The sequence below is a fragment of the Mytilinidion resinicola genome, assembly GCF_010093595.1.
Source record: "Mytilinidion resinicola strain CBS 304.34 unplaced genomic scaffold BDZ99scaffold_27, whole genome shotgun sequence".
Taxonomy (NCBI): domain Eukaryota; kingdom Fungi; phylum Ascomycota; class Dothideomycetes; order Mytilinidiales; family Mytilinidiaceae; genus Mytilinidion; species Mytilinidion resinicola.
This window is the reverse complement of record NW_022985463.1, coordinates 504,538-530,888: the sequence shown is the minus strand read 5'-3', so window position 1 is coordinate 530,888 and position 26,351 is coordinate 504,538. Positions and strand designations below refer to the sequence as shown.

The following is a 26,351-nucleotide window of genomic DNA, read 5'->3' as shown; positions in this document are numbered from 1 at the left end:
AATGAGCCCTGGAATCCTCCTCGCGGTTATAATTCCAAGCCACTTCTTCTTCCGGTGAAGCAGAAGCTGCGCCATGTAAGCAGTAAAACCACGCAAATTCATGCATGCAACAATAGACGACACTGGATGCCTAGCCCCCAACTCTAACGCGAAGATTGCAAATCATTAGAGGTGACGCCTACAAGTAGGCGAAGTGGAGCCCAGCGCCGCATCCCATTTCATCATCCCTTCTGGTCGGCTTTCGCTTGACTCCCTTGTCCTAATTCGATGGCGACGAATTCCTCGGTCTGCTACTTCCCTAATCATGTCACCAACGGAGACGACATTAGCAACATAAAATTCGTGCCTTGCGATCCAGCAGCGTCCGTAAGCGCCTGCTGTGTGGCTGGAGAATCATGCACTGGAAGCGGACTTTGCTATAGCGATTCTGGCGCTGTCTATCGCGGAGGATGTACTGACAGGAATTGGGGAGACGCTTGCCCACAGTATTGCTCAGAAGACGGCACAGGTATGCAAGCGGGTATGTGTGCTCTACTATTTTAATTCTCTTCGAACTACTAGGATGTATCGCGTGGAGTCTGACGTTGCGCTTGGATCTAGGCTCGCAGGATAGTTTTCAATTTCTCTCGAACTGCGTAGGCACTACCTTTGTTTGTGGGAATATAAATGGATGCGCAAACTCGAACCTCACTTTCCCGCACACCATTGGCCCGATTATGCAGGTCAATATCACCGGAAACTTTTCTCGAAGCCAAGATATTAGCTTAATACCGTCGTCTTGTCCTACCGCACCCCCATCTACCTCACCATCTGAGATTTGCGCCCCGAAATGGCGCGACTCGCATTCTACAAGGACCGTTGGAGTTGCGCTGGGAGTCACGCTTGGGGTCTTGTTGCTCTCAGCGATTGCGTGGGCGCTGTGGGAGCGACGAGGTAGAACACGACTTATGAAACGGAATGTTGGCGCTGGAGCCGAATTTGCATCTGCAAACGAGTACGTCTATAAACAAACTCCATTGGTTGAGGTTGAGGATCATCGACAGGTGTTGGAGATGCCGGGGAGATGATTTTGGTTACCAGTCTGATTTGAAGGGTGATGGAAGTGGCGTTGAATGATCGGGGTTTCGAACCGCAAGGATCGCAAGTATTTTCCTCGGGTGGGGACAAATGCTTGAGCCACAGTCGAATGTTGGGTGTGGGCCTCAAAGAGCGTAATGAGGGGAATTTGGTCTCTACAAGCCCCCAGGTCGTCTTCCAAGGGGAGGAAATTTCCTTTCTTCACCGAATAATCTATACCTTAGAGACCTCGAAACAGGAGCGTTCCACTCCTTATAATCATCGGTATATCTCCAAGTGCTAGTGCCTCAGATGTGAACTGGCGCCGGCGGCGGTTCCGAGCATCGAAGATGCACCAATTGGTCGAATTGAACTGAAATTAATCTTGGGCGCACTGGTGAAGCAGTAAGAAGTCTCCGCGCCAAATATAAGAGAAGTTTGATTCGCAGGCACCGAAATACTACCACCCATTGACCACTCAGTGAAGCTGATCGGGTCTGGTCACCACGTCATCGAAGATACGCCTCAATTTGAATATGGCAGTGCGCCTTTCTCTTCTCTGCTGTATCAGCTTCACCTTGGCTTCTTCTGACTGAAAGTGAAGGCCACGGACCCACTTAAGTAGGAATACATGCGGGAAAGACGACTGGGACTTCTTTCTCGGAATTCCATTTGCGCAACTTTCTACTCGCAACCCCGATTCCAGAATCCGCGAATAACAAATCAATTGTGGCAAGGAACCAAGCTCGCAGCTGAGTACTCCACGGTGGGGAGCGGACGGTCACTGTCGATGAAATAGAAACTTGGAAAGATGTAGACATCTACGTATCTGACTCGTTATAGACGTCTAGTTTCTGGAGGAGGGCAAGATGGAGTCAAAGACAGTATCCTTGACCTTATCCAGTTCCTGAACAGCTCGAATCTCATCATCCATGCTCTCCAGAAATCTCTTCTCGTCCCACTTTGGTTGGCACCCAAGCCGGTATGCGTTTACGGGGACTAGTTGCCCACTAGATCATTTCTTAGATATTTGTGATCATGTCAATGGAAGAAGGCGCTTACGTAGAAGTACACATAGCCCTGATGTATAGAAGCGGAAACCCCAGATACTCCGCTGCCATCTCGTCGCTGGGCCAGATTTGGACTTTGGGTTCCGCTACAAGCCCACGCGCATGCAGAGCATCGGCGAGATGCTGCATAACATCCCACCATGGTGCTCTATGGGCCATTGCGAAGTAATAACCCTTCTCTCCGCTCGGGGCTTGCTCTTTCTGCAAGATCTTCTCCACAAGTAGAGCATATAGTGCTGTCAAGTCTGATATATGCACTGCGGGAGGGCTCTATCAAAACGTTAGTACATTGGGTCATCCTGGTTGAGTGGGGGTCTCATGATGTCGCAGTCATCTAGTACCGAGCACATTTGCTACTTAAGAGCAGAGTGAAAAGGTGAGCTTACCCCGTCCTTATCAAATTTGTAGACGATCTTGTGCTTGATGCTGGCCCTGGTATATGCTGGTATGTTTACGGACAGCTTCCGCCACTCACCGCTGCCTCTCCCGTCTTTCATATAATGAGCCCGCATTCGACCATTTACAGGCTCCTTGTGAGAGCGCCGTCACAGGGGTACTTACAGACAGTTGGCACCACAACGTTGAGGCTCGTAACACCCTGCGCTTTGGCATGTTCGGTGACCAGGATGTTCGTCTTGTCAGATGTTTAGAAGAAGCGTTCTCATGATGTAAGCATACGGCAAGCTGTCATGACTTACCTCGCGAACAGGGTGAGGTCCCCCTATCTGCTTCTCTTTCTCAAATCTCTGATCTGTATCCTTGACTTCCCCATACAGCCAGCCACCCTCTGTGGCAAAAAGGGCGGCTACCGACGACTGGCTTCAGGTCGGTAAACTATCGAATAAACAGATACTTAATAGATTCACATGGATGAAGAATACCTCCTCTCCACTGGCTTTGCGACGCTGGCCAAGGGCTGTGATAAGGTGAGATACCACACGCGAATCTATCGAGCTTGCTATATGAACAACAATATCAACTAGAACAATGTGAGTCGCCTGGTCTGATGCGTTTGCTATACCAACGTACTTTCATTTCGAACAACCGCTTCGTTCAACGCCATTTCGTCGCTGAGATCGACTTGGATTACATTGACGCCCAACTTTGACAAGGCTTGGACTTGGTCCTCCGACCGGACTACGGCGCTGATACTTGCCGCATTGATAGGGCCGCTTGTACGAGTTACGAAGCTGGCAAGGACAGAGCCTCCGCTACGATTTCATCAGCTTAGGACAGTTAAAAAAGTGACGGGTCCTACATATAGCCGGCGGCGCCAGTGACGAGAATATTTTGGCCCATTATGCTTGTTTGGGGATACTTGAAAAATTCGTTATTGGGAATCTTAATCTTAGAAAAGGGTGCGTGGCTAATTATAATCCAACTTGATACTTGATAGTATCTGGAACCTCGAGTCTTTCTTTGAGAAGACCCACAAGAACAGTCCGTTTCGGGAAATGCGAAATTCAGCCAGGCCTCCATGCCCTGTCCGGAATCCCGCGCGAATCCGTTGCTAGCGCGTGCGTCAACCTTTGTTGCCCCCGAGCATCACTCTACCACTGTGACACTGCAACCACTATCCTACCAGGACGTTGATTTGAAATATGGAATCCCGCGGAGAAAATGCCGACAGGCGTTCAAAGGGCGGCCCAGCAATCGCCCGTCGCTCAGTGAGCTCATGTGTGATAGTCCTCCTCATTGACGTAAGCTAATCATTGACGAAACAGTGTGATCAGTGTCGTGCTCGAAAGGTCAGGCTCTTTCATTTCGCGCGCATAGGCCGTCGGAGAAAGGAATGAGGTTAACAGACCATTTTCAAGCGGACTGGTTGTGACAGAGCGTCACCATGTTCGAATTGCATCTCTGCCACGCTCAATTGTACTCACAGTGCGGTCGCGTCTAGAACAACAACTCCGAAGCAGAGGGTGTTGATATCAGCACAATAGTGAGTTAACTTTCGCGTGAGCTATTTGACATCTTCCTAATGTGGAGTGTTCATACGGTGTTGTTTATTCAGCGAGCAGAAATTCGATGGCATTGCAAGGGACATTGACGGCATCAAACTTCTTCTGCAGCAGCTCAACGTCACTCCAGATGAGATCCAGCCTGAAGACGGCTCTATAAGGCATCTCAATCAAGCTGATTTGGTGAAGCCTCTAATCGAACATCAGCCTGCACCCGCATCGGTTGGCGAACCTTTATGGGGCCACTCGACTCACATCATCGAATTTGTCAAAGCTGTTGTAGAAGATACAGGCTCCAGAGATGTCGGGCCTGAAGCGACTGAAGTGCTTTCATCATTGGAAAGCTTAGTACAGGCTCTGGAAGACCCTGCTGCCGTTCGCGACTTGTCTTTTCCAGAGGACAACGTCGCAAATTACCAGGTCAAGCCTCCCATGCCCCCCTTGGAGGCGGTCATGGCGGTATTGCGGTGGGTTAGGGGTTGGTTTCTCACCAGGAACGAATGCCACAAAATCCCTGACACCAACATCAGACCATGAGGGGCATACTATAATTGCCTGGATATCTCGTATACCTCCTCCCCAGAAATTTGCCGAGATCTGTCGAAAGGTGTACTTCGCTGTAGATGATTATAGTGAATGGGACCTTATCCCCGCCAATGGGTACCTCTCCTACATATTCTCAGAGCATGTCATCGTATCTGGACTCTAAGACTACCGTGGATATTCTCGACTCTGTCGGAAGAACTTCCACAGCGCTCTTTCGCGGCTCCCACTTCTGTTACCAGCATCCATGGAGGTCATTGCGACATTAACGCTTGGAGTACGTATGCCACATCTGAACAACGGCTGGAAAATTGCCGCTAATGCTCATCGTAGGCATTCAACGCAATTGAAGAGTTTAAAGCTACAATGGCTTGGACTTTTATTTCAGCTACCACAGATCTCTGCCAGACGCTGAGATATCATCGCCGTCACTCCCGAGGAGGAACTGACCAACCCCTACGAGCTTCCCAAGAATGTCTGTTTTGGACGGTTCATAGAATCGAGAAAGGGCTTTCGCTTCGACTTGGCCGACCATCCAACATTCACGACGCTGAAATTACGTTAGAAATGAACCCGGATGAGCCACGGCATACTAAGGTTGCAAGTATTCAGGAAAGAGCCTACGACCAACTGTACAGCCCAGCGGGCCTATCTCGACCAGATGAGGAACGCGGTCATTTGGCTGAGGCACTCGCAAGAGAATTATGAGAAACGATCAAAGAAACACACTCCGAGGTTCTAGTATGCCTTTATTACCTTCTTTGACTTTAGACCTCGCTGATAGGCCGTGGTAGGGTGTTACCAATCAGCCCAACGGTAGTGAAATAGACCAAATGCGAGTCGTGTGGCTGCAGTGCGACATGGTTTGCCAAACTTCTTTACTGGCTTTGATTCTCAGGGCCATCCCCGCCGCTCGAAGCTCCCCAAGCGGTGTTTCAGACGACTGTGTTGCTGTCGCTCGCGACGCTCTGGAAATACACGAGCAATGTATCATGTGCGTACGTGGCTGCAAAAATGACCCACTCATGGAAACGAAATATTTCAACTGGTGAGTTCATTGTTTCTTTCCACGATGTGTTTTCCAGAAACCGATGCTGGGTCCTCATGTCACCAGAGGTTCGGACTAACCGCATTTGACAGGGAAATCTTGCACGTTCCTTTTGTCCCGTTCAGTATCCTGTTTACCTGCGCTGTCCAGCTTTTGGATGTCGCCGACCTAGACCGCTTGAATCGCTTCGCAGTCTCGTTGCAGCCTGACGCAGCTTCCCCGGAGTCGGCCACGCACCCATATCGATTGTATAAGCTTCTCTGCCAGGCTATAGGGCTCTACTTCGGTTCAAACAGTTCTTCTTCGCCCGTAAACCCGACCTTAACCCACAATCTGATAGATTCTGTGGACGAGTTTGACTTCGTGGACTACGGGATAGACGTAGGGGCAACAGGAAATGAGGCGTTAGAGGCTGGTGGTCCTCAGATGTCTGCACTGGGTGATTGGTTTTTCGGTAATCAGCAGATCATGAGCTTTCTAGACGAGGATGTGCTGTTTTGATTTTCTGCGAGGACGGTCAGCTGTACATTTCGTAGGAACGATCGGCCGAGTCTGCAAACACCCACCGCTTGTTTTCTCTTGGGTAGGAATCCTACGGTTTTCCAACACCTCAAGCGCAGTCATAGCAGCTTCGCAGATGGGAGCGGAGGCTGGTCGTGTTAGAGCTCTCCTGAGGCGGAGACGGCAGAGACGAGTCAAAGAGGAAGGCGATAGGGCTCATTCCGGGCATCGGAGAAGGGCAGCAAGCGCCTTGAGTGGGTTGGGACGAGGGGCATCCGAATTTCAAGGCCTTGAAAGGGATCGTGGACTAGTTGTCGCCCGTACAGAATCGTTTGGTCCCGGATTTCGGCAAGTGTTTCAGTGAGTAAAAGAGAGATGGATAAGCGTCTGGTAAATGCCTGGTGTTGATTCGCAAGTATCATTAGTAGAACCTCATTGCTCCGCCAAATAATCCACACCTGCCAGCAATCCACTTCCAGAGGAAACACTTTCGCTGTTATAGTACTATCCTACGCTTGCACTGACTCAACTCCTCGCTCAAACGCAGTCATCCAAAGCACTCCCTTCGCTGTTCATGCAATCGCTAGTCGCTCATTTCGGTTACCCAAAACCCATCAATGCTGTCCTTCGATCATCCGAGGCCTTCTTGGCTCGTCCTCGGAGTCAGAGTCATCTGAGTACTTGTGTTTGCTCCGCCCTTCATCATTGCTGCGGTGGCCATGCTTCTTATCATCGTGCTCACGACGATCGTGGCGGTCCCGGTCGTAATCATCGGATTCTGCATGAGCTATCAGGTCAACAATTTGTTCCTCATGTTGCTGATGGTGGAGCCCATGTTTTCAACTAACCTTCTCGTTTGTCCCGAATCTGCTTGGTCCGATCTGCAAGCTTTTGGATATCCTCCTTTGTTAGAACTCGCAAAACGATCACACAATCCTGACGCTCTTCAAACCGCTCTTGAGCCTCTTCAAGAGCCTCCGGGTTCACAAGGCGTCGATCGATCTTTGTCCAGCGTGCATCTGGCGGAATGTCCTTGGTCTTTCCAGTCTTCAGCGGGGCAACCCCTTCCCGGATTGGATCTGGATGCCACGGGAACTTCTCTGTCGGCTTGCGCAAGATGCCCTTGATGGGTGCAGGATCCTCTTTTGGCGGCGACACGATGCGAACACGGTTGCCTTCGCGGTCGGCAGGGCCATCGGAATCCGCGACGGCGAGAGCGTCAGGCTCTTGGGTGAGGCCGGTATCAAGTACACTGTTGGACCGCTCGTGCTGGCGTGGTTGGGATTCCATATCCCTTGATCTAGGAGGCGGTGGACCACGGGAGTCAATGGAATCTCCAGTTGCCACACGATCACGCTCATCTCTGGGGCGGTCAGAGTCTCGGTCCCTCCTCCGGCGGCGATCTTTCTCACGATCAGAGTCGCTAGAGTCACGATCTCGTGTAGGTTTCTTGCTGCGCTCAAGTTCTTGAGCCACGCGACGGCGATAGTCCTCTTCGGGGTCTAGAACGGTTTCTAGGGTTGGCTTGTCACGATTGCCTAGTTTCAAGGTCTCGGGCTCCTTTTCGACGTAATGTCGAGGACGTTCACGTTCTGCTTCAGACCGCTCATCCGACGAGAACTGTCGGCGGTGATGGCGGCTTCGGTCCTCCTCTTCCTCGTACCGCCGCTCTCGTGGCGTTCGATCAGCTTCAGAAGCGGCAAAGGCAGCCGAGTTGGGCGGAACGGAGGCTGGAGGTCGAGGTCGATCTTCGTATTCCCTGTCCCGACGGTCACGATCACCATCGCGGTCGCGTTCCTTGCGTCGCTCGCGTTCTCGGTCAGAGTCGCGATCACGACTCTTCAGTACCTCGCCAGCACCATATGTGGCAGCAGCACCGGCGACGGCTGCCGAAGCTAGGCCAACATCTCGATCACGTCGGTCGTAGTCGGTATCGCGATCTTTGCGACGCTCTCGTCCGCTTTCTCTTTCGCGTTCTCGCTCGCGGTCTGAGTCACGGTCCCTATCGCGGTCTCGATCGCGTGGGCGCTCCCGTTCTCGCTCTCGCTCCCTCTCTCTTTCACGGTCTACACCTCTGTCACGATCGGAACGGCCAAGGTCCTTTTCGCGCTCAGCTTCCCGGTAAGGGATAGCATCACGTTCCCGAGCAATCCGAGGGTCTGGAATGCGAGAATCAGAAGATCGCGGGTCGGGGATTCGTGGGTCAGTGAGGCGTGGGTCAGTGAGGCGTGGGTCAGTGAGGCGTGGGTCAGTAAGACGTGGATTAGGAAGACGTGGGTCTGAAACTCGTGAGTCTGAGAAGCGAGGATCGGCGACTCGTGGATCAGCAAGACGTGGATCGGCGAGCCGAGGATCTGAAATTCGTGGATCAGGTATCCGAACGTCAGAGACTCGAGGGTCTGGTAGCCGGGCGTCAGAAAGACGAGGGTCCTGTAAACGACGAACATCTTCGTCAGCATAATAAGGACCAGGTGGGTATTCTTCAATTCTTCGGCCAGGCTGGTCACGAGCGTCCCAAATGGGTTCACGATCAAGGCTGGGTTCACGTGCCTGGTATGGTTCACCACCAGACCGAATTCCAAAACCCCTGGTTGCAACATCTGGGTCTTCGTATCTCCCACCGCCGAGATGGCGTCCACGCTCACGACGGTCCTCATGCCCATCGTAGCCGTCTTGGTGCACCTTAGCAGGTGCATATCGAGTAGACGAGGAGCGGGTGGGCGCAGCGTATGGGTCGATCTCGCGGTATCCGCCAGATCGGTCGTGGGAGGACGATCGATCATGGGAAGGTAACGGAACAGGGTCCCGCAAGCTTCCAGACCTTCCAACGCCGCTGTTGATCTTGTCGAAAGCCCGAGTAGAGGACGGAGGTGGGCCCAGCTCACGTAGTGATGCTCGTGGAGCAGTGCTATCCATGATGAGGCTGGTTGGCCGAGGTGTCCGCTCCTGGCTTCCACGTCGTCTCCTCCAGGTAGGCTCCGTATCGCGGTACATGGACGCAGGGTCTGTGTAAGAAAAAGCATCATCGTTGACCTCGCTGCTGCGGGCCACCGGCTCACTGCTGCGGACTAGCGGCTTGTTGTGATGATAGCTTCGCCCTCCACTTGTAGTAGTGGACTTGTATCCAATGTGGGCGTTGTCCCGTCGTCGGGGGTCTACGATTTCTCGCTGCTCCGCGATGAGCTTTGCCGTGTGACTGTCATCCACGCTGTAGATTCTCTTGTGCTCACGTCGAGGCTGAGAGGCTGGCGGGGTGATGTATGTCTCTCCACGGCTGTCCCAAGAACGAGCCAGAGGACTCGAGGGCCGTGGTTGCTCGGAATGAATGACGTTGCTGACGTTGCCATGGGTCCTGATGGACATAGCCGGTGTTAGGGAGTTCGAGGAGGGTCGGGGAAGGCGACCTTCAGATTCGGTGAGAGTGTTACGTCTGGGCCGTCCCGAGTACGGGTCGTATTTCGTTGAAGATCTAGAGGATGAGGAGCTAGGGGCGTACTGATGTGAGGTGTGAGTTACGGGAACGACAATCCTCTCGCCGCTGGTCCGTGGTGAGTCGAGATCCCGCGTCCTTGCAGGGTAGTATGGATCGTAGCTGCCGTGAGCGCCATCGCCGAATGTTCCAGTGGACGCTCGTCCAGGAGCCACGATCCGCCGAGGCGAGGCAGGACGGTAGTGTCCCGCCATGGCTGGAGGTTGAACGTTGACCAACACCGGCGGAGATGTGGCAATGGCTGTCAGCGGAGGCCTTGGTGTCTTTGGTGTTTTGGGGGTACTTGGAGGTTCGGTGGTTGCTGGGGGTTTTGGAGTGCCCGCGGCTACCGAATGACGTCGCGGGATGTACGGCGGGGTGTAGCTGTACGAGTAGCTACGCCCTTGCTTGCCAGTAGTGCTCGAGGGGATGAGAACACTGTCCATGGCGAGGATGTTAGCAGCGCGAAAGACAACGAGGGCAGGACTGAAGGAACAAACGAGATAGAAATGCGCTTGTTGAGGCGCGGACAGGAAGAATGGCTGACACCGACGTACATTCCGGGCTAGAGGCGATAAAGACGGGCGCCAGATGAGCTGGCCGGCGGATCCCTCGTGCTGCTGCAATATCCGTCTGCGCTGGCTCCAGGCTGGCCTTGCGGTGGGGAGAGGCACTCGGCGAAGGCCTCAGTTGCAGCTAGCCGGCGGAGCAGACGACACGGGCAGCCCAAGCGGCGAGCGCGGCAGCAGAAGCCGAGCAAGCAGCACAGCAGGGCGCCGTCGGGCAGAGAGCGTGAACGATGCACCCGGAACAGGATTGCCCCAGGACTCAGCGCGCAGTGGAGGGCGGGCGATGCAGGTGTGAGGCAAGAGGCGAGGATGCGAGTCGAGGATGTGGGGGAACACGGGCTCGCAGCACTCGGGCTCCTGATGCGAGGGCCCTGGGCGAAGATATTCGGGCCTGGCTGGTGTAGAGAGGGCGGATAGGGGTGTCGTGTGTGCCCGAAGTGAATCGAGGTTGGATGGGCCACTTGTGGCGGGCTGCCAGTGATGAGAGCGGGCATCGAGCGACAGACGTCACGGCTGCCAAGATCAAAGACCCTGCGCCGATGTTGAAGGCTGATGGAGACCGCAGAGACGCCCCCTGCATTCACCCTATTTGCATCCTTCTCCTCGCCCACTTACATAACACCGTTGGGCGTCCATCTCCTTCTTCGCCGCCAGACTCCGCCGACTCCCCTTAAGACTATGCCGAAACTTCGACAATGGCACCCTCTGCCCCTCCCAAGCACCGTTGGGCTGCTAGGCCCGCCGCCATGGATGGCCCTGCATTTGGAAAGTCAAAGATCTGCGATCTCTTGTACACGTCGCGCTGCACCGACGCTCTTGTGATACTTCTTCAGGCCTCGTTCAGGTCTCGTTGCTCGAGCACGCGCCCAAAGGGGCTTGGATATGCAACAAACTCCACATCTCGAAGCCTCTTCAACGTGAGACTGTCCGCTGGCTTCTTCGCGCCCAACGTGCCGGACTCCACCCCGCGAGTCGTTCGTACGTAGTATGCACGTATGCCGCACCCTGAGGTTCCTCCATGGCATCGTGGAGTGGCAACTGGCATAGTCCTTGACGATACTAATCCGGTCAGGACCGGGTACAGGTCTCTTCATCAGCACGCCATCGAAGCTGCACCTCGAAGAATTCAGAGACTTTTCTAAGCATATGAAACCTTAAATCAATGTATGGTGCTGTTCCAAGTCCCTTTCTCCTATCGTTTCAGTGCACAAAGACTTCGAGTCATCAAAATGCCGCATGATCCAAGAGAAGCCACAGCCGTGTATCAGAAGACAGCATGTAGCTTCAACGGTTGGCCAGCACTGCAACCGTTCTAGAGCGACACCGGTAGCCGCTGTACCAGCTGAAAGAGCCCCAAGATCCACCACATCGACGACGTGGTCCCTCCGGTCAAAGATCTCCAGCCTTATTGGGCCGCGAGCATCATCAACACCGCGTCAATCCCGCGTCAACACTGTGCGGACAACCAGATCGGCATCATCCGTCGCGTCACCCCATACAAGAGCGCCTCACTCTGGGCCATTGCAGACACGAACGAGATAAAGCATGTAATCAAGAAGCGACAGGGGCCACGAGCCCTTCGGGTGAGGGGCTTGCATACGTTCGCCCCGTTCGTTTTGAATTCGGCATCACGCCCGATGCCATGCAGGCCATCGCGGTTGTCCGAGTGGGCTATTAGCATAGAGGCAAGTGAGTATGCTGAGTAGTGGTGAGATGAGGAACCACTACCTGAAGGAAATTCGACCTGCTCGCTTTCATTGGCGTTCTCACGGCTTTCAAATGGTTGTACCAGCGGCAAATGCACCGAGCTGTCAATTCCGCGTTTCTACGCAGGTAGAGGCTTTGATTTCAGTAGCTTCTTATCGCTTCTTCGAGAATTCGTACATTGGAGACCGGCTCTCTCTTGACAGTCAAAAGGTAACCTGCCCGCGACTTGTCAGTCTTTATGGTGACACATCAGGAGGATTGACGAATGGTGGCAGAATTCGTCTTGTAAAGCCAAAGGGGCAGCAAAATATGCCAATATAATAGCAACCGCGAGTGGTACGGTCTATAGACGGCCTTCTGTGCAAGTCACAGGGCCAGAGCTCAGCTTTAATTTGGTAAGTAGCTTTCAACTTCAGAAACATCCATCAGGATTAGGATCTTAGGGACAAGGTCGACAGTTCTCGGGCCGGTACTCGGATTACGTTCAAAATCACGTGTTTTCGAAAGACATTCACTTCTACTAGCTATGTGTACCTGAAAGACGAAGAATGAGTGTAAAAGCGTACCTGTATCAAACATGAACTCGTTGTCGTACCGGTTTCACATATCTATTCTTTATTAGTAGCTCGGCAATTTCAAGGATCATTCAAAGTCCGACTCCCCGCACGTCATCAGTGTCAGCGCCTGGCTTCGCATCAGAATCAGCAGCCACCACCACCTCAACTACTAAAATATCATGCATCTACCTAATTCCTCTATGGAGGCATCCGTATCATAAGTCCAGTAATACTCTAATCAATTTTCTCGCTGTCCCATTGGGATCTCTGCGAGTGTCAGCATCAGCATCAACTCATCACTCATTAATTCAACTCATCTTCCCTTATCACATTTGATCCCCTTTTTACCTATATTAATCCTATCATTCCATACGAAAGTCTAAGGATCTATAATGCCTCTTTCAAAGAAAGCCATCAAGGCATCTAGCACGATCTCACCTACACCGAGGCCGTCGCCGCGCACCCCATTAACGTCACTGGCGCTGACATCCTAAGCTACCGCGCCTCTCGTGCGGAGCATCTCGCGGCCTTGCGTCACTTGTAGTCCGATTCCAGGCCCGATTCCAGGGGAGGTCGTCGAAACGGACCATCAAGTGCTTGTCAGAGACGGAAGTGAGATCGCGGTGAGGGTTTATGAGCCGAAGCGAAAGAAGGAGAGAGTCCACTAATTGTCGCCTATCATGAAGGAGGGTGGAGCATGGGCAATTTGACCAATGAGGAGATGAACTGTAGAGTGTGGACGAGGGAACTGGGAGCTATTTGCGTGAATGTGGAATACCGGTACTCTCCCTTACCCTCTTGCCCCTCGCACTATTTCTTCCCTTTTTAAGGTATCAATGCTCCACTGACATTGGAATTGACGCATGCCCCAGCCTCGCACCCGAACACCCCTTCCCCACCGCCATAACGGACTCGTGGGACGCCCTCCCCTGGGCCATCTCGCACGCCAAATCTTTCAACGCCGATCCATCCCTTGGTTTAATCGTCGAAGGCGCATCTGCATGCGGTAACATCGCCGCAGTACTAGCTCACATGGCGAGAGACGAGAAGCTAGAGCCGCCCGTCACGGGACAGTATCTCTGCGCGCCGGCGGTGTTGAATCTGACGGGGGTTCCAGAGAAATATCGTGACGAGTATCGGAGTAGAAAGGAGGCGGAGAGTGACCCGGTACTCAAGAAAGACGGGATAGATACTATTTTAGGTGCGTGCAGCAATGTTAACTCCTTTCGATCCAAATACTCGCTCTACTCGTTATTTAACTACTTGACGTCTTGCTATTCACTGTCTATTTTGCCATTCGCTTACTTCTTCATCGCTCACCGACTTCTCCCGTATACACTTGTAGCCGCTATTCACTTCCTGCTCCCCAATATCCTCGCTCATCCCCTCTTTTCACTACTTCAAACTTCTAACCTCTCCCAGCCGCCTACCAGCCCGACCCCACTTCCTGGCTATGGTATCCCTTCAACCACCCAGCAGGTCATTCCGGCCTCGCCAAAGCCTACATCCAAATCGGTGGCATCGACCCTCTGCGCGACGAGATGCTACTTTACGAACGGGAGCTGCTAGCATGCGGCATGGAAACCAGGCTGGATCTATACGCTGGATACGGGCATATGTTTCATGCGAACTATCCGACGATGCGGCGTGGCCTGGAATTTTGGGGGGATATGCTGGCGGGAATGAGGTGGTTGTTGGAGGAGTGAATGGGATCCTGGAGAGGGAAGTTGGAGGGTGGGCTGGGAGGTTGAAGGGTCTCTGGCGGATTATTGTGGGCTTCGAGTCTCTTGAGTTCGGTGCCCGATTGGAGGCGTCTAGTACTATGCATGCCAAATTGGGCTCAGGTTGCCTGTGTTTTGACCTCGCCTCCAAATCAGACTCTTGTCTACCGGCCTCTTCGCGGCTCAATATCAACAGACTGAAGCCCTATTAACAACCCATCCAAGCTCAACACTTTTTGGCGCCAAAAACTACAGTATTTGCACTACAAGTGGGAAAAGCTAGTTCAACGTTTTTAGAATTTTGCGTGTGGACGCGAAGAATCTGTTACTGTGCAAACATCCCCCCATCAACCCCAACAACCTTATTTGTCACATACCCCGTCTTGACCATCCAGGTGACCGTCTCGGCGATCTCGTCAGGCGTACCGAGACGTCCGATGGGAATCTCTAACAGCCAATCAGCTTCCAACTACCCTCAAGTCGGTACACACCACAACGTAGAATGACCAATGGTGAAGAAACTGAAGGGACATACTCTTCGCAAGCTCCTCATTACTCCCCGGCAACATCTTCGTCTCCTGAATCAGCGCCGGCGCAACCCCATTCACCGTAATCCCTTTCTTCGCATACGCGCCCGCGAGCCAGTGGATCAAGCCGTGGAGGGAGGATTTGGAACTCCTGTTCAAGTTTTAGCCCCATCCTCACCTTTTTCCACTCCCTTCCCCTATCCCGCTGTCCTCATTCCCCTGTCCCGCTTTCCTCACACTCCCTTGCACAACACCCCAGACGCGAAAAGGGAGCGAGCACTCACGCATAATGCGGCCCAACCACACCCCCCGTGAACGCCGCCACACTCGAGCAAAAGATGACGCGTCCCCAGCCCGCGGCTTCCATAGCCGGGATACACAGCTGAGTGAGGAGGAAGGCGGAACCGGTATTTGCGCGCCACGTGTGCTCGAATTCTTCGATGGAGATGTCGGCGATGGAGGTGATGCCGTGTTTTAGGGTGAGGCCGGCGTTGTTGTAGACGATAGTCGGGTGGCCGAGGGAGGAGGTGACGGAGGCATGGAGGGTACGGACCTAGGAAAGGCGTGAGATGATGATGTGGGGCTTTTGGGTCGCAGATGGGTTGGGGAGGAGCGGGTTGGGGAGGAGCGGGTTGGAGAGGTCGATGATGATATGGGGATTTCAGGACACGGGGGCCCTAAAGGAGGGGGTTGAAGACATGGATAATAGGATGAGAGTGAGGACAGTAAGATAGTTTGAGGTGGTGGCTTTGGAATATAGGGCAGTTGAATGTTGAATGGAGATATTGAATTGTGTTCAATAGCAACCTGGGGGGACATAGGAAATAATGGAAGCATTAAATACCACAACACCGTCACGCTTCCTTCTGAACATCACTCACCTCATCATAAACACTCAAGTCAGCCCGAAACGCCTCCGCTCTAACACCCATCCCCTTTAACTCGGTAACTAATTCCTTGGCAACATCTTCTGCGGAGTGGTAGTGCACTGCGATACTGCATCCCAGCTTCGCAAGAGCCAGAGAGGTAGCTTTACCGATGCCTCCGGTTGCGCCGGTAATTAGGGCGAGGTGCGGTGTTAGGTCTGTTGTTAGCATAGTTGTACTTTGGACGCTTAATTGAACGAAAAATGAGGAAGTTGGATAGACGGTTGTAGTTGAGACTGTGACGTAATTCAAAGAGTGTGCTACGAGGGAATCTCTCTATTCTGGAGACCTTTGATGCTTAGTTGCTCTCGTTAAGCACTAGTGTAAAGCAGTTCAAAGACTAAGTACAATGGTATGTTGATTCAAGAGCTTCAGACAATGCTGCGTATGGCCTCGCTATCGTAAGTGGTATGAAAAGACGGAACTGTGGAACTACCACTTCATACCTGCCACTTCATACCTACCTACCCTCCAGCCTCACCCCACCAACCAAACGACTGTTCCCCTCCTCGCCACCGCCCTAATGCCAGGGCGCACCATGCCAGCCTCTCACTCACACCAATCCAAGATGCCCTGCCCGTCGATCGCGTTCATCTTCAGTCTGACCGGCGCCAAGGCAGATTCTCTCTCCCCAAGAATCCCCAACGTCATATCACCCTCAGCAGCCGTCTACCCGCTGGCTTCGGCATCACGTTCACCCTCTGACCGCCGCCAAGCGCACCGGCGGCACAGCGGGTGGCGTGAAGCATGGCACGAGGTCGTCGCTCGTAAGGCTGAATCGGACTGGGGTGCCTGCAGGTGATTGAAACTGCCATCGCAGCTCGAAATAGCAGCAAGAAAGGCGGTGGGCAGACAAGGCTGGACGCTGCTCGAAGGGGGCGATTACACATTCCCGCTTACGATGTACCCGAGTGATGAATCACCAGGCAGAATTGCCTCAGAGGAAGTTTAGTGCCCCTGCTGACCCCAGATCTCCGACTCCACGGACTCGTTTCCGACCGCGGTAGGAGGTTGCCGCTCGTGATGGCGGGCTATGTCATGGAAGCTAGGCGATCCAACTCTACCCTTCACTGCATACATAGCCTCGAAGGGTTTATATATCTTCCTCGTCCATCCCCTGTTTGCTGCTCTCTTACCCCAATCCACCAAGTCTGAGCAATCCGAGAAAACTAGCCCAGCAGCAATCCAATTAGCACCAGACCACTAAGTCGTACAACCACACCACCCAGCAGGGCTTCCCGAGCCACAGCACCCCACCTCTCACGATCACATCTCCTGGCTGCATACAAATTCAAGATGTCAACACAGGGCTATCTTCCGCCACCCCAACAACAAGGCTACCCATACCAACAATCTCAATACACCTCAAGCCAACAAAACCACGTGCACTACGAGCAACCCCAGCCCCAATACACCCAACAACCACAATACAACCAGCAGCCCCAATACTCCCAAAACCAGCTTGTCATGGCCCCACCCCGCCGCCCGAGCCACGAATCCCAGCGCTCGCACCACTCGCACCACTCCCACCAGTCACCCTCCCCACCCTCAAACGAGCTAGCGCGTCACTCCGGTGAGTCGCATTGGAGCCATCACTCGAACGGAGACCCGCGACACTCGAGCGAGTCGCATCGCAGCCGCCACTCGAACGGCGACGCGCATTCGCATCACCAGCATCATCATCATCATGATCATCATCATCAGAAGGAGGAGCGGCGGCCGAGTCTGGGGGACACGCTGATGCTGGTTTGGGACACGGTCATTGGGGCTGTGACGGGGCGACGGCGGTAGAGTGGGTAAGATGAAGAACGAGAGATAGAGAAGGCATGGTTTAGAGCGGATGCGAAATACCTCATTTGCTTTTTGGATGTGCTCAGGACATCTTGGAATTTGGCGTTTTGAATTCATGGATCGGAGAATTGGGTACTTACCAGAAAAGGGTAGGAAGTACGTATGGGGTCGAGATACCCACTATATCACATTTCTGCACTCCTTGAGAGTGCTTCCAGACTCCGTATACCATGCAATCGGAAACCTTCAGATTCGCGCTGCGTAGGTGTGTACGTCTTTTCCACATAGCCGTTGATGCGCCGGAGTACCTCAGACAGTGGCAAACAAGAACACAAAAACTTTCAATCAAGAGCCAATCTGACCATGTTCTCAAGAATCCATTTCATATCCAATATATCGCATATCCCGCCTCACCCACCTAATCCAACCAGAAAAGATCTAAGAAAAACCAAGAGCCCACTGAGAAGAACGCCTGCCCGCCCATGCCAGACCAGACCAGACACCCCCCTCGTCAGTTTGTCTAACCTCCTGCCCCTCTGGCGCAGCAAATCGCCATGTTGCGATGCTCCGAATTCAGCACTTGAACCGGATCGTCGTGCGCGTCCTTGTCATTTCTCTTCCTCATTCCCTCTCTGATCCAACATCGTCCCGTCGACTCATCTCCACACTCTGCTTCCAACTTACATGTTACTCCGTTCCACTGCTTTCAACACTCCACTGCACATCAACGAAACAATTAAGAAAAAAAATAGGAAGAAAAAGTCTAGATATCCAAGCACCGTGCTGCCTGCCCTTCTCGATGCAGTTTTAGGTATACGCCGCGCTATGCGCCCTCAAGTGAAAATCCCTCGAATTGTGGTTCATTTCAAGGCCAAGTAAAAAAATAAAAATGGAAAAAGGCCGAGCCAGCGCCAAGCAATGCAGAAGTCGAAAGTGTGCGGGTTCGTGTGGTGTACAGGTTCAGGATATTATGTCAGAGCGTGTTCGGTGACAGTGGAGCAAGTTTGTAGGGATGTAGGAAGGGGATGGTTGAGACCAGGGTTCGTGATATTGTGTGGTACGAAGATTGAGACGGAAGGGAGGGTCCTATCCGGAGAAGATTTCACCAATATGGCGCTCCTCGGCGGGTTTCCAGGTGCCTGTTGCAGGGATCGTTAGCAACCTCGCTTGCACAGTTTGTAGTGCAGATAAATGACGGGATGGGACGATGCAGGGTTAAGGGGTGGTACGGTCCCGAACAACTTTGGTGCGAGGCATGCGAGGATGACAAGAAGCATGTAGTACATGCACAGGATGCGGTCGTATGATGGAGAGTGACGGAATTGAACAAAACGACAGGTGTCAAAGCATACCTTCAAAGTTGTGTTTCACGAATGCCATTGGGTCATCGTCCTCGCCTGCGTTCATGGTTCGGATGCCAGGGCTGAAGCTAGTGATGGGTAATACGACCACATCACCGACCTTCTTCGCGGAAGTCATGCCGGTGAAGTGCTCCCAGGTGATGTTGCCTTTGCTGGTGGACATGTCGAAGTAGTCAGGGTCATTGAAGAAGTTGAATACGATGTCGGTCCACAGCGCTGGGCCGGTGAACTCAACAATTGACTTGTAATCCTTTGTGAGGCGGCCCTCTGATTTGCGCTTGAGGGTCTCCATGGTGATGTTGGCGACGATCTCGCGGAGAACAGGGTGGCCGGGCTTGGCTTGGATGGTCCACTGGCAAAACTGGATCCTTCGCGAGTACCAATCCGCCCAGTCTGGCCTGTCTGGATCAGCCTCAATGCCAATGACCATGCCAAAAGTGTTTCTTGGGACGTCACCCGGCACCCATTCGATTGCGCTCTTCAGCGCCGCCGTGTCAATGTCAGAGTATATCCCCCCTCTCGCCAGCAAGATGAGGTAGCGGAAGAAGTCGGCCTTCAGGATGGGCAATGGCAGCGCCTCGTATGCCTCGAGAACCTCGGGAACTGACGCATAGAGATGTCTCATCAGGTGCTTGGCAACCTTGTCGGTAATGACCTCGTGGACGAAGGTTGGGTGCATAATGGTCCAGCTGGCCTCTGCCTCGCGGAACATGGGCTCGAAGTCGCCCGACGCGGGTGTGTATTTCCATGTCTGCCAGATGTATGCCGGGAACTTGGCCTCGACGTCGTAAGGGTATTGGTACTCGAGCTGGGCGCGCAGGGGCCGTTTGCGGAGCTCAGCCAGCGGAATCTGGGTTTTCGGCTTCTGGGCAGGCACCTGGGTGCTGCCGGGGGCCTTCCAGGACGTCACGTCATTGTGTTTGGGCGGCTCGGTGGTCTCCTGCTTCGAGGCTGATTCCTTCTGCGTCGTTTTGGTTAAGGAGGCGGGCTTAGGGTGGTCTTTGGCGTTGTGGATCCGCGGCGGATCGCGGTGCGAGGAGTGGAAGATGAAGAAGAGGGTGAGGATGGCGGCCGCGAGGACCAGTGCGCGGCGGAAGGTGAGCATGGTTGAGGGAGCCTGGGGGTTGCAGCTGCGAGGTCCAGCTGCGGTGGTGGGTGCCAGGTGAGGAGGCTGGCTCGTGAAAGGGATGAAGGGAAATAAGGGCAGATAAGAAAACGGGTCTGCTGCTCGCCAGCGGTGGAGACCCGGTTGTGGGTAGGCGTCGGGGAGGCAATGCCCAGCCCTGCACATTCAAGAGCAGGAGTCCGGTAGCGCTGCAGAAGGAGGCTGGCGGATGGGTGACTGAGAAGTCGTCAGATCAAATGTTCCCAGCCCTGGAGCGCCAGCCGCAAAGACGCGCAGATCTGCCAAGCTTGAACCCTGAAACAGCTGAGCTCGAAAAGCAACCTTGGGTCGTGGGGGAGAGGGAATTGACGATGCAGACTCACCGCGCGAGATGCCGAGAATGCGAGGGCCGTGAAGAAGTGCAGACACGCAGGGATGTACAAGCAGCAAGAGGACAGGCACAAAGCACGAGGGGAACGAGTCGGTTGCCGTTCTCGGATCTCCTTGATGCTGCCGGGGCCTGCGCGGCGTGTCAGACGGCTGCGCTGGTCGCTGGACGTCTGCGGCGCGTTGCAAGCGGGCCGATCAGTCGTTCTGCTTGCGCCGTTGGGCACAGGCTCTATCGTGGTGAAGTCACCGCGGGCCTCAATACCAGGGCACTCCTTTCCAGCTTCTTCGCCAGGCAGACCTCCTTCCCGCGGCCTTCACGCTGCCTTCACACGGCCTCACCGGGCGGCAGGGCGAGGCGGCAGGGCGACGATCGGGCCAGCATTGCTCACGGCGCAGCTCGCAGTGGCCACGCGGCTGATGCAGCTGCAGAGGGATGGGATTCGTGATTCGGCCGGGAAGGCCTGTCAGTGTGGTCGTCACGACGGCGGATGCTCACAGACTTCCAAGACGCTGCTTCAGAGATTGACTGATCCAAGGCCGGTCCATCCGGAAGACGAGCGTAAGAGCCATGGAAGAGCCATGGAAGAGCCATGGAACGTTCCCTTGCTTCGTCTGCGGCATAGTATTTGCTCTGAAGACGCGGCGCCAGAGGCAAAACTCCACATCGCATCCCGCATTTGCCTCTAACAGCCTCCTTTCGGCCACTTGAAACGCATCCTCAGGTCCAAAGAAAGGGCCGCCGCATCGAGTCTAGCGACGGGAAGGCGTGCAGCCGCCTGGCATGCAATCTAAGCATAGAACACCTTGCGCCTCGCAGCGACATCAGCAATCGGCAAGCGGCCAACCCGTGACGCGACAATTCGCACACACCCGGCCAATCACCGCTGCCATCACGTTCCGGATCGAGCGACATCTTGCGACAAGACCTCTTCCCCGGCTCACTCAGCAGCCAATAGCTCGGAGGGGTGCAGCAGCGCGGCGAGATAATACGATATCAAGGCATCGCCCCCAGGAGACTTACTCGTTGGTCTGTCAGGCCATCACCAGAGCGTCCATCTTGTACGAGCGCTCTTCCGACTTTCTTCACCATCACGGGACTACGGGATGGCACCCTGATCTGTGCTTGTGCCCTATATATCGCTGCTTTGGATATACGACCCACGACGTCAATTTCTCGCTTCCGCCGCTCAGGATGGAAGGCCACCACTGATTTCGCGAAATACAATAACAAAACTGCACCGCAGGAGGTCTCCGATAAGAAGCTCGAGGACCCTCGTGTGGTCAGGGCAAGCCAATATCTGGTGCATGAGAATGAGACAGTCCCGTACTTCCGGCACCCATGCAACGAGATAGGCGTGCAGCACTCCAGATGCAGCTTGATGCACACGGCTTCCGACGGCGCGAGAGACCTGCCTGCCTGCGATAACGCGGAGTGTTATGGACGGGTCCCTGCTGATTGGATCTCGAGTCTCTTGTTTGCTCGAGGGGACGAGGCGACCTCGAGTCTGCAGCTAGCCGTAGGGTGTAATCTCACGATACCTACATGGGGTGAAGTGGGCGGAATGCTTAAGCCTCGCTTCCAGCCTCCAGAATGAGCTCCGTTGAACTTTCGAAGTGCTGGGATCGGGAAGTTTGAAGGAAGGATGATCAATTATGCAGTGTGGTATCTAGATATGAGAGTTTGCAAACAATGCACCAAAACACTGAAAGAGGTTTTCCAAAAGAGCGAGCTCTCATCCTTCAACGCCATACACCTCCCCCCCCCCATCCGGGTTGCGCAACCCGTGATGACCAACATCACGATAGCTGCCACTCCCGCCTTAAAACGGTGTCTTCATAATCCGCTGGCTAATGCCGCCTTAAACACCACGATACTTCTAATTAAATATCACTTTTCAAACGCCAACCCTCCCCTCCTCAACCTCCTCATAATCCTCCCCCACAGTAAGCGGCGTATACTCCCCGCCCCTCCCATGCCTGCCCTCCCCATGCCCCGCCATGCCCGCCGCACACTCCTCACACTGCCTGCTGTGCTGCACCACGCGGCCCACATCGCGCGCCACAAACCACCCATGCACCGCGACACATATGAACCCGGGCACCGTCGCATACGTCCCCAGCATCACCCTGCCACCATCCCACGACTGCGGCACATTGACCCACGCCAGGATCAGGAACAGCAGGTGGAAGAAGCCGAGCAGGAAGTCGAGCGCGAGCACGTTGGTCGGCGAGAGCGTGATGGGCGAGCCACCGTAGGTGAGTTTGGAGCGGAGGGTTGGGTGGATGGCGAGCGCGAGGACGGCGGAGCCGAAGAGGGGGACGGAGCTTAGCGCGGGGAAGAGGTCGTTGGAGATGATGCCGTGGATGAGGCCGAGGAGGAAGCCGGGGGGGAAGGCGACGATGGTGGCGTTGCGGAGGGCGAGGGTGTAGTTGGAGGTGTTTTGGGCGGATGGTGGCATGGTGGTGTAAAGGGGGTTTTTGCTGTAGAAGTGGGTTGTTATGCGTGAGATTGTGGTGATGTTGAGCATAGAATTGGGTTGAGGGTTGAGGGTTGAAGTTTGAAGCTTGATGGAGAGATGGGAATGAATGGAATGGAAGGCCTTATGTATTCATCCCATTTACCTTTCGCGGAGCTTGCCATACAAACGGAGCAGGCAGAAGTTTGGCTCTGGGCAAGGCTGTGCCGTAGGGGCCGACGATAATCGCTGTATCCCTCTAAAAGTGGTTGGTATATTCCTGAACGTGGTTAGGCGCGAATCCTGCGGGCCGCAGTGGTGGCTGTGCCACAGCTTAAACACTCCGACAAGGCAGCTTTGCGGGGCGGCTGTCGCATTTTGTTGCTTTGCCATCCCATGCGAAACTGATGAACTGGTCGCTGGGTCAAGAGGCTGCGTTCGAGGCTTTGAGGCTGGTGATTTCATACGAACCAAAAGAAGAAAGAGGTGAACAACGAGGATGGTTTGGACATTGGGTGCAGAATGGAGCGATACCCGATTCGACTGTCCAAGCCTTGGCCACGCTATTTTCGTCGGCAAGGCTGAACGAGCAGATTCTCATTCTCGCCAGCGCCTCAAATCTGCTGGTGTTGAGACCGGAATCACGGGAACGAGGGAACAAAGGTAAGGGGCTCTGAACTATCGATTTTGCCATCTCCTATTTCGACATCATTCCCTAGTAGCCTTCTTCCAGCATAGCTCTCCTTGAGAAGCGATAGCTTCGATTCATCCCGTTCGTATCTCTAATTCTAGCTATGACTCCATCGTCCGATTCATTGATTTATGAAATATATCATCGCGCGCATAAGCAATCCGTAAAATTTCTATTTCTCTCATTCTCATACGCATAAGATACCCATATCGCAGTGCTCTCATCTCTCTATCCAAGCACCCAAAATCTGCTCACTGGTCGTCAAGACCACCCTCATACAAATCACCACGTACCATCCCACTAGCCAGACCCCCAAAATGCCTTCCGATCCACCATCAATCCCCAACCAGCCCCACCGAACATGCTACATCCGCAGCTACCAAATATCCCCCTCCACCTTCCCCGACGACACACTCACCGGCCTCCCCCGCTACCCCACCCGCATTCGTTACGCCATGCGCCGCGCGCACAACTTCATCCTCTGCGCCTCCTCCACTATCGACAAGCTCGCGCTGGACTACCTCCTCAATCCGCCAGATCTCGGGGAGACGTGGAACACAGCTCCCAAGCTACCAACTCCGGAACTTTATCCAACGAAAATCACGGTGTATTTTTCGAAGTCGCAAGTAGAGAAGGGTAGTAGGGAGGTAGCAGCTTTGCAACGAGGACTTGAGCGCGAAAAAGTAAACTGGATCATTGCCGGCGCAGATGTCTCAGAACTCGACGGCCTCCTCCTCCAAAAAGCAGACTACCTGATTTCTGGCATTCAAGCCGAAGAGCGCATCCACATGCCCATCCAAAACTGGTTCCAACACATCTGCGAGGGGACGCTGCAGCCGGTCGACGAGAAAATCGACATCTCAACGCGTCATTTACAGATCAGACAAGCCGGGTACTCGTTTCGAGAGTTAAGCGGGCAGCGGCGCGTCAAACACCGTGGAGATGTGAATCCGAATCTGAGACAGTGCGGGCGGTGTTTGGAGCGGCATAAGCGGCGGGATTTGTGTGGGGTCGCGGCGCAGGAGTTAGAGGACGGGAAGGGGGATGCGAAGAAGCACGAGGGCAATGTGGTTTGGAGATGGAGGAAGCCGGGAGATGGGGTGACGGGGAAGAGGTGGGAGAAGTTGACGGCGCAGGATTTTATCGACAGGTTTCGTTGGGATAAGTGGGATAGGAGCATACCGTGGGAGAAAAGAGGGGAGCAGCGGCCTGGGGATGTCGCGAGGGGAGGGTGGCGTTCGAAGGTTCCGGTTGGGGAGGGGAAGGATTGGAAGACAGTATAGATTGTCCGGGAGTTGCAGAAGCTCGATGATACCACAATCAAACAATACTTTGATTTTATCTACCTCCTCTACGCCTATTTGATCCGCGCTATGTGATTAAAGTCTTTTAGCAACGTCCATACGCCATGCATACGGGAGCTGTCATGTGTCTGTATTTACCAGTCGTACATTGTTTGCCTAGAAGCAGAAGACTTGATCCTCAAGCTTGCTCACTGGCTTGGCCTTCTGGAAGCCTAGCGACTCGGTCGCCTTCTTCATCGCGCTTATCATGGGCGGTGGGCCGCAAATGAGAACCTTGACATCCTTTGCGAGGGCAGGGAGTTTGTCCTGTGAAGCAACATTAGCAACAGCCTCTCAACATGATCCACGAAGACCTTTACCTTGATCATATCCGCCGTGACAAAGCCTACGCCGCCCTTCCACCCCTCTGGCGGGTTGTTGAGCACGTAATGTACCCTGAACCCACTATCCCCTTTTACCAACTCATCCAAGTCCTCCTTCAGCAAGATATCCTCAGGGTTCACGTTCGCGAACAGCAAATCGACCTCCGTCTTATCTCCCAACGGCCTGCCTCTTACAATTGCGCGGATTATCTGTAGCATAGGCGTAATACCCGTACCACCAGCAATCATACCGAAGTGACGGACCATGTTGGGCTTGTAGACCATGGCGCCCTTGGGCCCACGCACCTTCATCGTTTGCCCAACCATCAGTGACGCGACATGCTTGCTGATGTTACCGGTAGGGTATGACTTGATGAGAAGGTCGAAGTAACCGGGGGTCAGATCGGAGGAAATCGGAGTGTAAGAGCGGACGACTTCTTTGGGCTGACCGGGGAGCGTGGCAGCGATAGAAATGTGCTGGCCTATGGGGAGGCCGAGGATGTCGGTTGGCCGAGGGAGCTTGAAGCGGTAGCTGTATCGTACGATACTCTGTCAGAATTACCGGAATGAAGCTCGAGAAGCCAGAGGTGAAGATGAAGCTCGACGATGGAGGCAGGAAACGTACATAGCAGTATTGTGCGACAGGATGGTCTTCTCCTTGAGCTCGAATTGCTGAAACTGGTCCGGCTTGAGGATCTTGCGCGGTTCTGCTTTCTGTCAGCCTCGTCTGGCCTCTCGCGATATTTCGGAATGCTCACGGTTACTATACACCTTCCACCCGCCTAGCAGCGCCGCAACGGCAAACGCGTATGGGAGCCATTCCGATTTCACAATCGCACAGCCAACGATGAGAAGGCCACAAGGAATGTAAACCCCGTGGACGTATTGCGGCGCAAAAGGGCCTGAGGACGGGAGCGTGGCCATGGTGGGCGATTGTGTGGAGGAAGAAAAGCGTTGAGCTCGGCACTTTTGAGGAGCGATTCGGAATTTGAGCTTCGAGTGCCGACCGGGGTATTGAGGGTTCGAATTGACTCAATTCACTCCGATTGCATCCCGCGTCGTCGGGCGTGTGAGGGGGGAAGTTGGAGGGATATAGAGATTCAAGACGGACAGGCGGGGCGATGGAGGGGAGCGCGGGAGGAAGTTCCAAACTAAAAAAGCTGGAGAAGCGGTTGATTATATTGCCAAGCGGTGAACCCACTACTGATTCGGGAAAACTTCCCCGGCGGCGTTGAC

The 26,351-nt window shown here is 53.9% G+C and overlaps 12 protein-coding genes across 12 annotated transcripts; 6 read left to right on the top strand and 6 right to left on the bottom strand.

Annotated features, from left to right (window-relative positions):
* Positions 1-237: 237 nt before the first annotated feature.
* BDZ99DRAFT_468373 (uncharacterized protein) lies at positions 238-1,319 on the top strand. The gene is made up of 2 exons (XM_033721228.1): positions 238-520; positions 601-1,319. The coding sequence occupies exons 1-2, from the start codon at positions 268-270 to the stop codon at positions 1,065-1,067; spliced, it is 720 nt and encodes a 239-aa protein (XP_033570387.1). The 5' UTR covers positions 238-267; the 3' UTR covers positions 1,068-1,319.
* A 396-nt stretch (positions 1,320-1,715) lies between these two features.
* On the bottom strand, positions 1,716-3,425 carry BDZ99DRAFT_427460 (NAD(P)-binding protein; the record flags this gene model as incomplete). Its single annotated transcript, XM_033717159.1, has 8 exons — positions 1,716-2,066; positions 2,119-2,396; positions 2,513-2,616; positions 2,688-2,760; positions 2,825-2,941; positions 2,993-3,105; positions 3,156-3,337; positions 3,385-3,425. The coding sequence occupies 8 exons, from the start codon at positions 3,423-3,425 to the stop codon at positions 1,904-1,906; spliced, it is 1,071 nt and encodes a 356-aa protein (XP_033570386.1). The 3' UTR covers positions 1,716-1,903.
* A 721-nt stretch (positions 3,426-4,146) lies between these two features.
* BDZ99DRAFT_512173 (uncharacterized protein) lies at positions 4,147-6,660 on the top strand. Its single transcript, XM_033724607.1, has 7 exons — positions 4,147-4,546; positions 4,683-4,781; positions 4,830-4,911; positions 5,019-5,303; positions 5,340-5,371; positions 5,425-5,678; positions 5,804-6,660. The coding sequence occupies exons 1-7, from the start codon at positions 4,520-4,522 to the stop codon at positions 6,177-6,179; spliced, it is 1,155 nt and encodes a 384-aa protein (XP_033570385.1). The 5' UTR covers positions 4,147-4,519; the 3' UTR covers positions 6,180-6,660.
* Positions 6,661-6,793: 133 nt separating this feature from the next.
* BDZ99DRAFT_482253 (uncharacterized protein) lies at positions 6,794-10,094 on the bottom strand (the record flags this gene model as incomplete). The annotated part of the gene is made up of 2 exons (XM_033722472.1): positions 6,794-6,957; positions 7,028-10,094. The coding sequence occupies 2 exons, from the start codon at positions 10,092-10,094 to the stop codon at positions 6,794-6,796; spliced, it is 3,231 nt and encodes a 1,076-aa protein (XP_033570384.1).
* Positions 10,095-12,863: 2,769 nt separating this feature from the next.
* On the top strand, positions 12,864-14,446 carry BDZ99DRAFT_468367 (Alpha/beta hydrolase fold-3). The gene is made up of 3 exons (XM_033721227.1): positions 12,864-13,261; positions 13,354-13,682; positions 13,904-14,446. Exons 1-3 carry the CDS (start codon positions 13,179-13,181, stop codon positions 14,185-14,187), a joined length of 696 nt encoding a protein of 231 aa, XP_033570383.1. The 5' UTR covers positions 12,864-13,178; the 3' UTR covers positions 14,188-14,446.
* Positions 14,447-14,470: 24 nt separating this feature from the next.
* Positions 14,471-16,002, bottom strand: BDZ99DRAFT_172667 (3-oxoacyl-reductase). Its single transcript, XM_033712987.1, has 4 exons — positions 15,611-16,002; positions 15,014-15,282; positions 14,738-14,877; positions 14,471-14,649 (listed from the first exon to the last, which is right to left on the bottom strand). Exons 1-4 carry the CDS (start codon positions 15,824-15,826, stop codon positions 14,528-14,530), a joined length of 747 nt encoding a protein of 248 aa, XP_033570382.1. The 5' UTR covers positions 15,827-16,002; the 3' UTR covers positions 14,471-14,527.
* Positions 16,003-16,951: 949 nt separating this feature from the next.
* On the top strand, positions 16,952-17,446 carry BDZ99DRAFT_526768 (uncharacterized protein; the record flags this gene model as incomplete). Its single annotated transcript, XM_033726172.1, has 1 exon — positions 16,952-17,446. The coding sequence occupies one exon, from the start codon at positions 16,952-16,954 to the stop codon at positions 17,444-17,446; it is 495 nt and encodes a 164-aa protein (XP_033570381.1).
* Positions 17,447-18,116: 670 nt separating this feature from the next.
* BDZ99DRAFT_547474 (uncharacterized protein) lies at positions 18,117-19,912 on the bottom strand (the record flags this gene model as incomplete). Its single annotated transcript, XM_033726896.1, has 2 exons — positions 18,117-18,585; positions 18,799-19,912. The coding sequence occupies 2 exons, from the start codon at positions 19,910-19,912 to the stop codon at positions 18,533-18,535; spliced, it is 1,167 nt and encodes a 388-aa protein (XP_033570380.1). The 3' UTR covers positions 18,117-18,532.
* A 257-nt stretch (positions 19,913-20,169) lies between these two features.
* BDZ99DRAFT_482249 (uncharacterized protein) lies at positions 20,170-20,748 on the top strand (the record flags this gene model as incomplete). The annotated part of the gene is made up of 1 exon (XM_033722471.1): positions 20,170-20,748. The coding sequence occupies one exon, from the start codon at positions 20,170-20,172 to the stop codon at positions 20,746-20,748; it is 579 nt and encodes a 192-aa protein (XP_033570379.1).
* A 1,449-nt stretch (positions 20,749-22,197) lies between these two features.
* BDZ99DRAFT_526766 (uncharacterized protein) lies at positions 22,198-22,761 on the bottom strand (the record flags this gene model as incomplete). Its single annotated transcript, XM_033726171.1, has 1 exon — positions 22,198-22,761. The coding sequence occupies one exon, from the start codon at positions 22,759-22,761 to the stop codon at positions 22,198-22,200; it is 564 nt and encodes a 187-aa protein (XP_033570378.1).
* Positions 22,762-23,766: 1,005 nt separating this feature from the next.
* Positions 23,767-24,732, top strand: BDZ99DRAFT_482247 (uncharacterized protein; the record flags this gene model as incomplete). Its single annotated transcript, XM_033722470.1, has 1 exon — positions 23,767-24,732. One exon carries the CDS (start codon positions 23,767-23,769, stop codon positions 24,730-24,732), a length of 966 nt encoding a protein of 321 aa, XP_033570377.1.
* A 19-nt stretch (positions 24,733-24,751) lies between these two features.
* BDZ99DRAFT_468359 (ferredoxin reductase-like protein) lies at positions 24,752-26,261 on the bottom strand. Its single transcript, XM_033721226.1, has 4 exons — positions 25,874-26,261; positions 25,741-25,822; positions 25,113-25,647; positions 24,752-25,059 (listed from the first exon to the last, which is right to left on the bottom strand). The coding sequence occupies exons 1-4, from the start codon at positions 26,037-26,039 to the stop codon at positions 24,910-24,912; spliced, it is 933 nt and encodes a 310-aa protein (XP_033570376.1). The 5' UTR covers positions 26,040-26,261; the 3' UTR covers positions 24,752-24,909.
* Positions 26,262-26,351: the final 90 nt, after the last annotated feature.

What these genes read in the sequence shown, in the direction of transcription:
- BDZ99DRAFT_512173 (XM_033724607.1), top strand. Translation starts at nt 4,520, where the DNA reads ATGCCCCCCTTGGAGGCGGTCATGGCG. An exon ending in TATTCTCAGAGCATGTCATC is followed by an intron (nt 4,782 to 4,829) that starts GTATCTGGACTC and finishes CTCTGTCGGAAG; the next exon opens with AACTTCCACAGCGCTCTTTC. An exon ending in GAAACGAAATATTTCAACTG is followed by an intron (nt 5,679 to 5,803) that starts GTGAGTTCATTG and finishes TGTCCCGTTCAG; the next exon opens with TATCCTGTTTACCTGCGCTG.
- BDZ99DRAFT_468359 (XM_033721226.1), bottom strand. Translation starts at nt 26,039, where the DNA reads ATGGCCACGCTCCCGTCCTCAGGCCCTTTTGCGCCGCAATACGTCCAC. An exon ending in GTGGAAGGTGTATAGTAACC is followed by an intron (nt 25,823 to 25,873) that starts GTGAGCATTCCG and finishes GACAGAAAGCAG; the next exon opens with AACCGCGCAAGATCCTCAAG. An exon ending in TCACGGCGGATATGATCAAG is followed by an intron (nt 25,060 to 25,112) that starts GTAAAGGTCTTC and finishes GTTGCTTCACAG; the next exon opens with GACAAACTCCCTGCCCTCGC.
- BDZ99DRAFT_468367 (XM_033721227.1), top strand. Translation starts at nt 13,179, where the DNA reads ATGGGCAATTTGACCAATGAGGAGATGAACTGTAGAGTGTGGACGAGG. An exon ending in TGCGTGAATGTGGAATACCG is followed by an intron (nt 13,262 to 13,353) that starts GTACTCTCCCTT and finishes CGCATGCCCCAG; the next exon opens with CCTCGCACCCGAACACCCCT. An exon ending in CGGGATAGATACTATTTTAG is followed by an intron (nt 13,683 to 13,903) that starts GTGCGTGCAGCA and finishes AACCTCTCCCAG; the next exon opens with CCGCCTACCAGCCCGACCCC.
- BDZ99DRAFT_468373 (XM_033721228.1), top strand. Translation starts at nt 268, where the DNA reads ATGGCGACGAATTCCTCGGTCTGCTACTTCCCTAATCATGTCACCAAC. An exon ending in CGGCACAGGTATGCAAGCGG is followed by an intron (nt 521 to 600) that starts GTATGTGTGCTC and finishes GCTTGGATCTAG; the next exon opens with GCTCGCAGGATAGTTTTCAA.
- BDZ99DRAFT_172667 (XM_033712987.1), bottom strand. Translation starts at nt 15,826, where the DNA reads ATGCTAACAACAGACCTAACACCGCACCTCGCCCTAATTACCGGCGCA. An exon ending in ACTTGAGTGTTTATGATGAG is followed by an intron (nt 15,283 to 15,610) that starts GTGAGTGATGTT and finishes CGCCTTTCCTAG; the next exon opens with GTCCGTACCCTCCATGCCTC. An exon ending in GTGGTTGGGCCGCATTATGC is followed by an intron (nt 14,878 to 15,013) that starts GTGAGTGCTCGC and finishes CTTGAACAGGAG; the next exon opens with TTCCAAATCCTCCCTCCACG.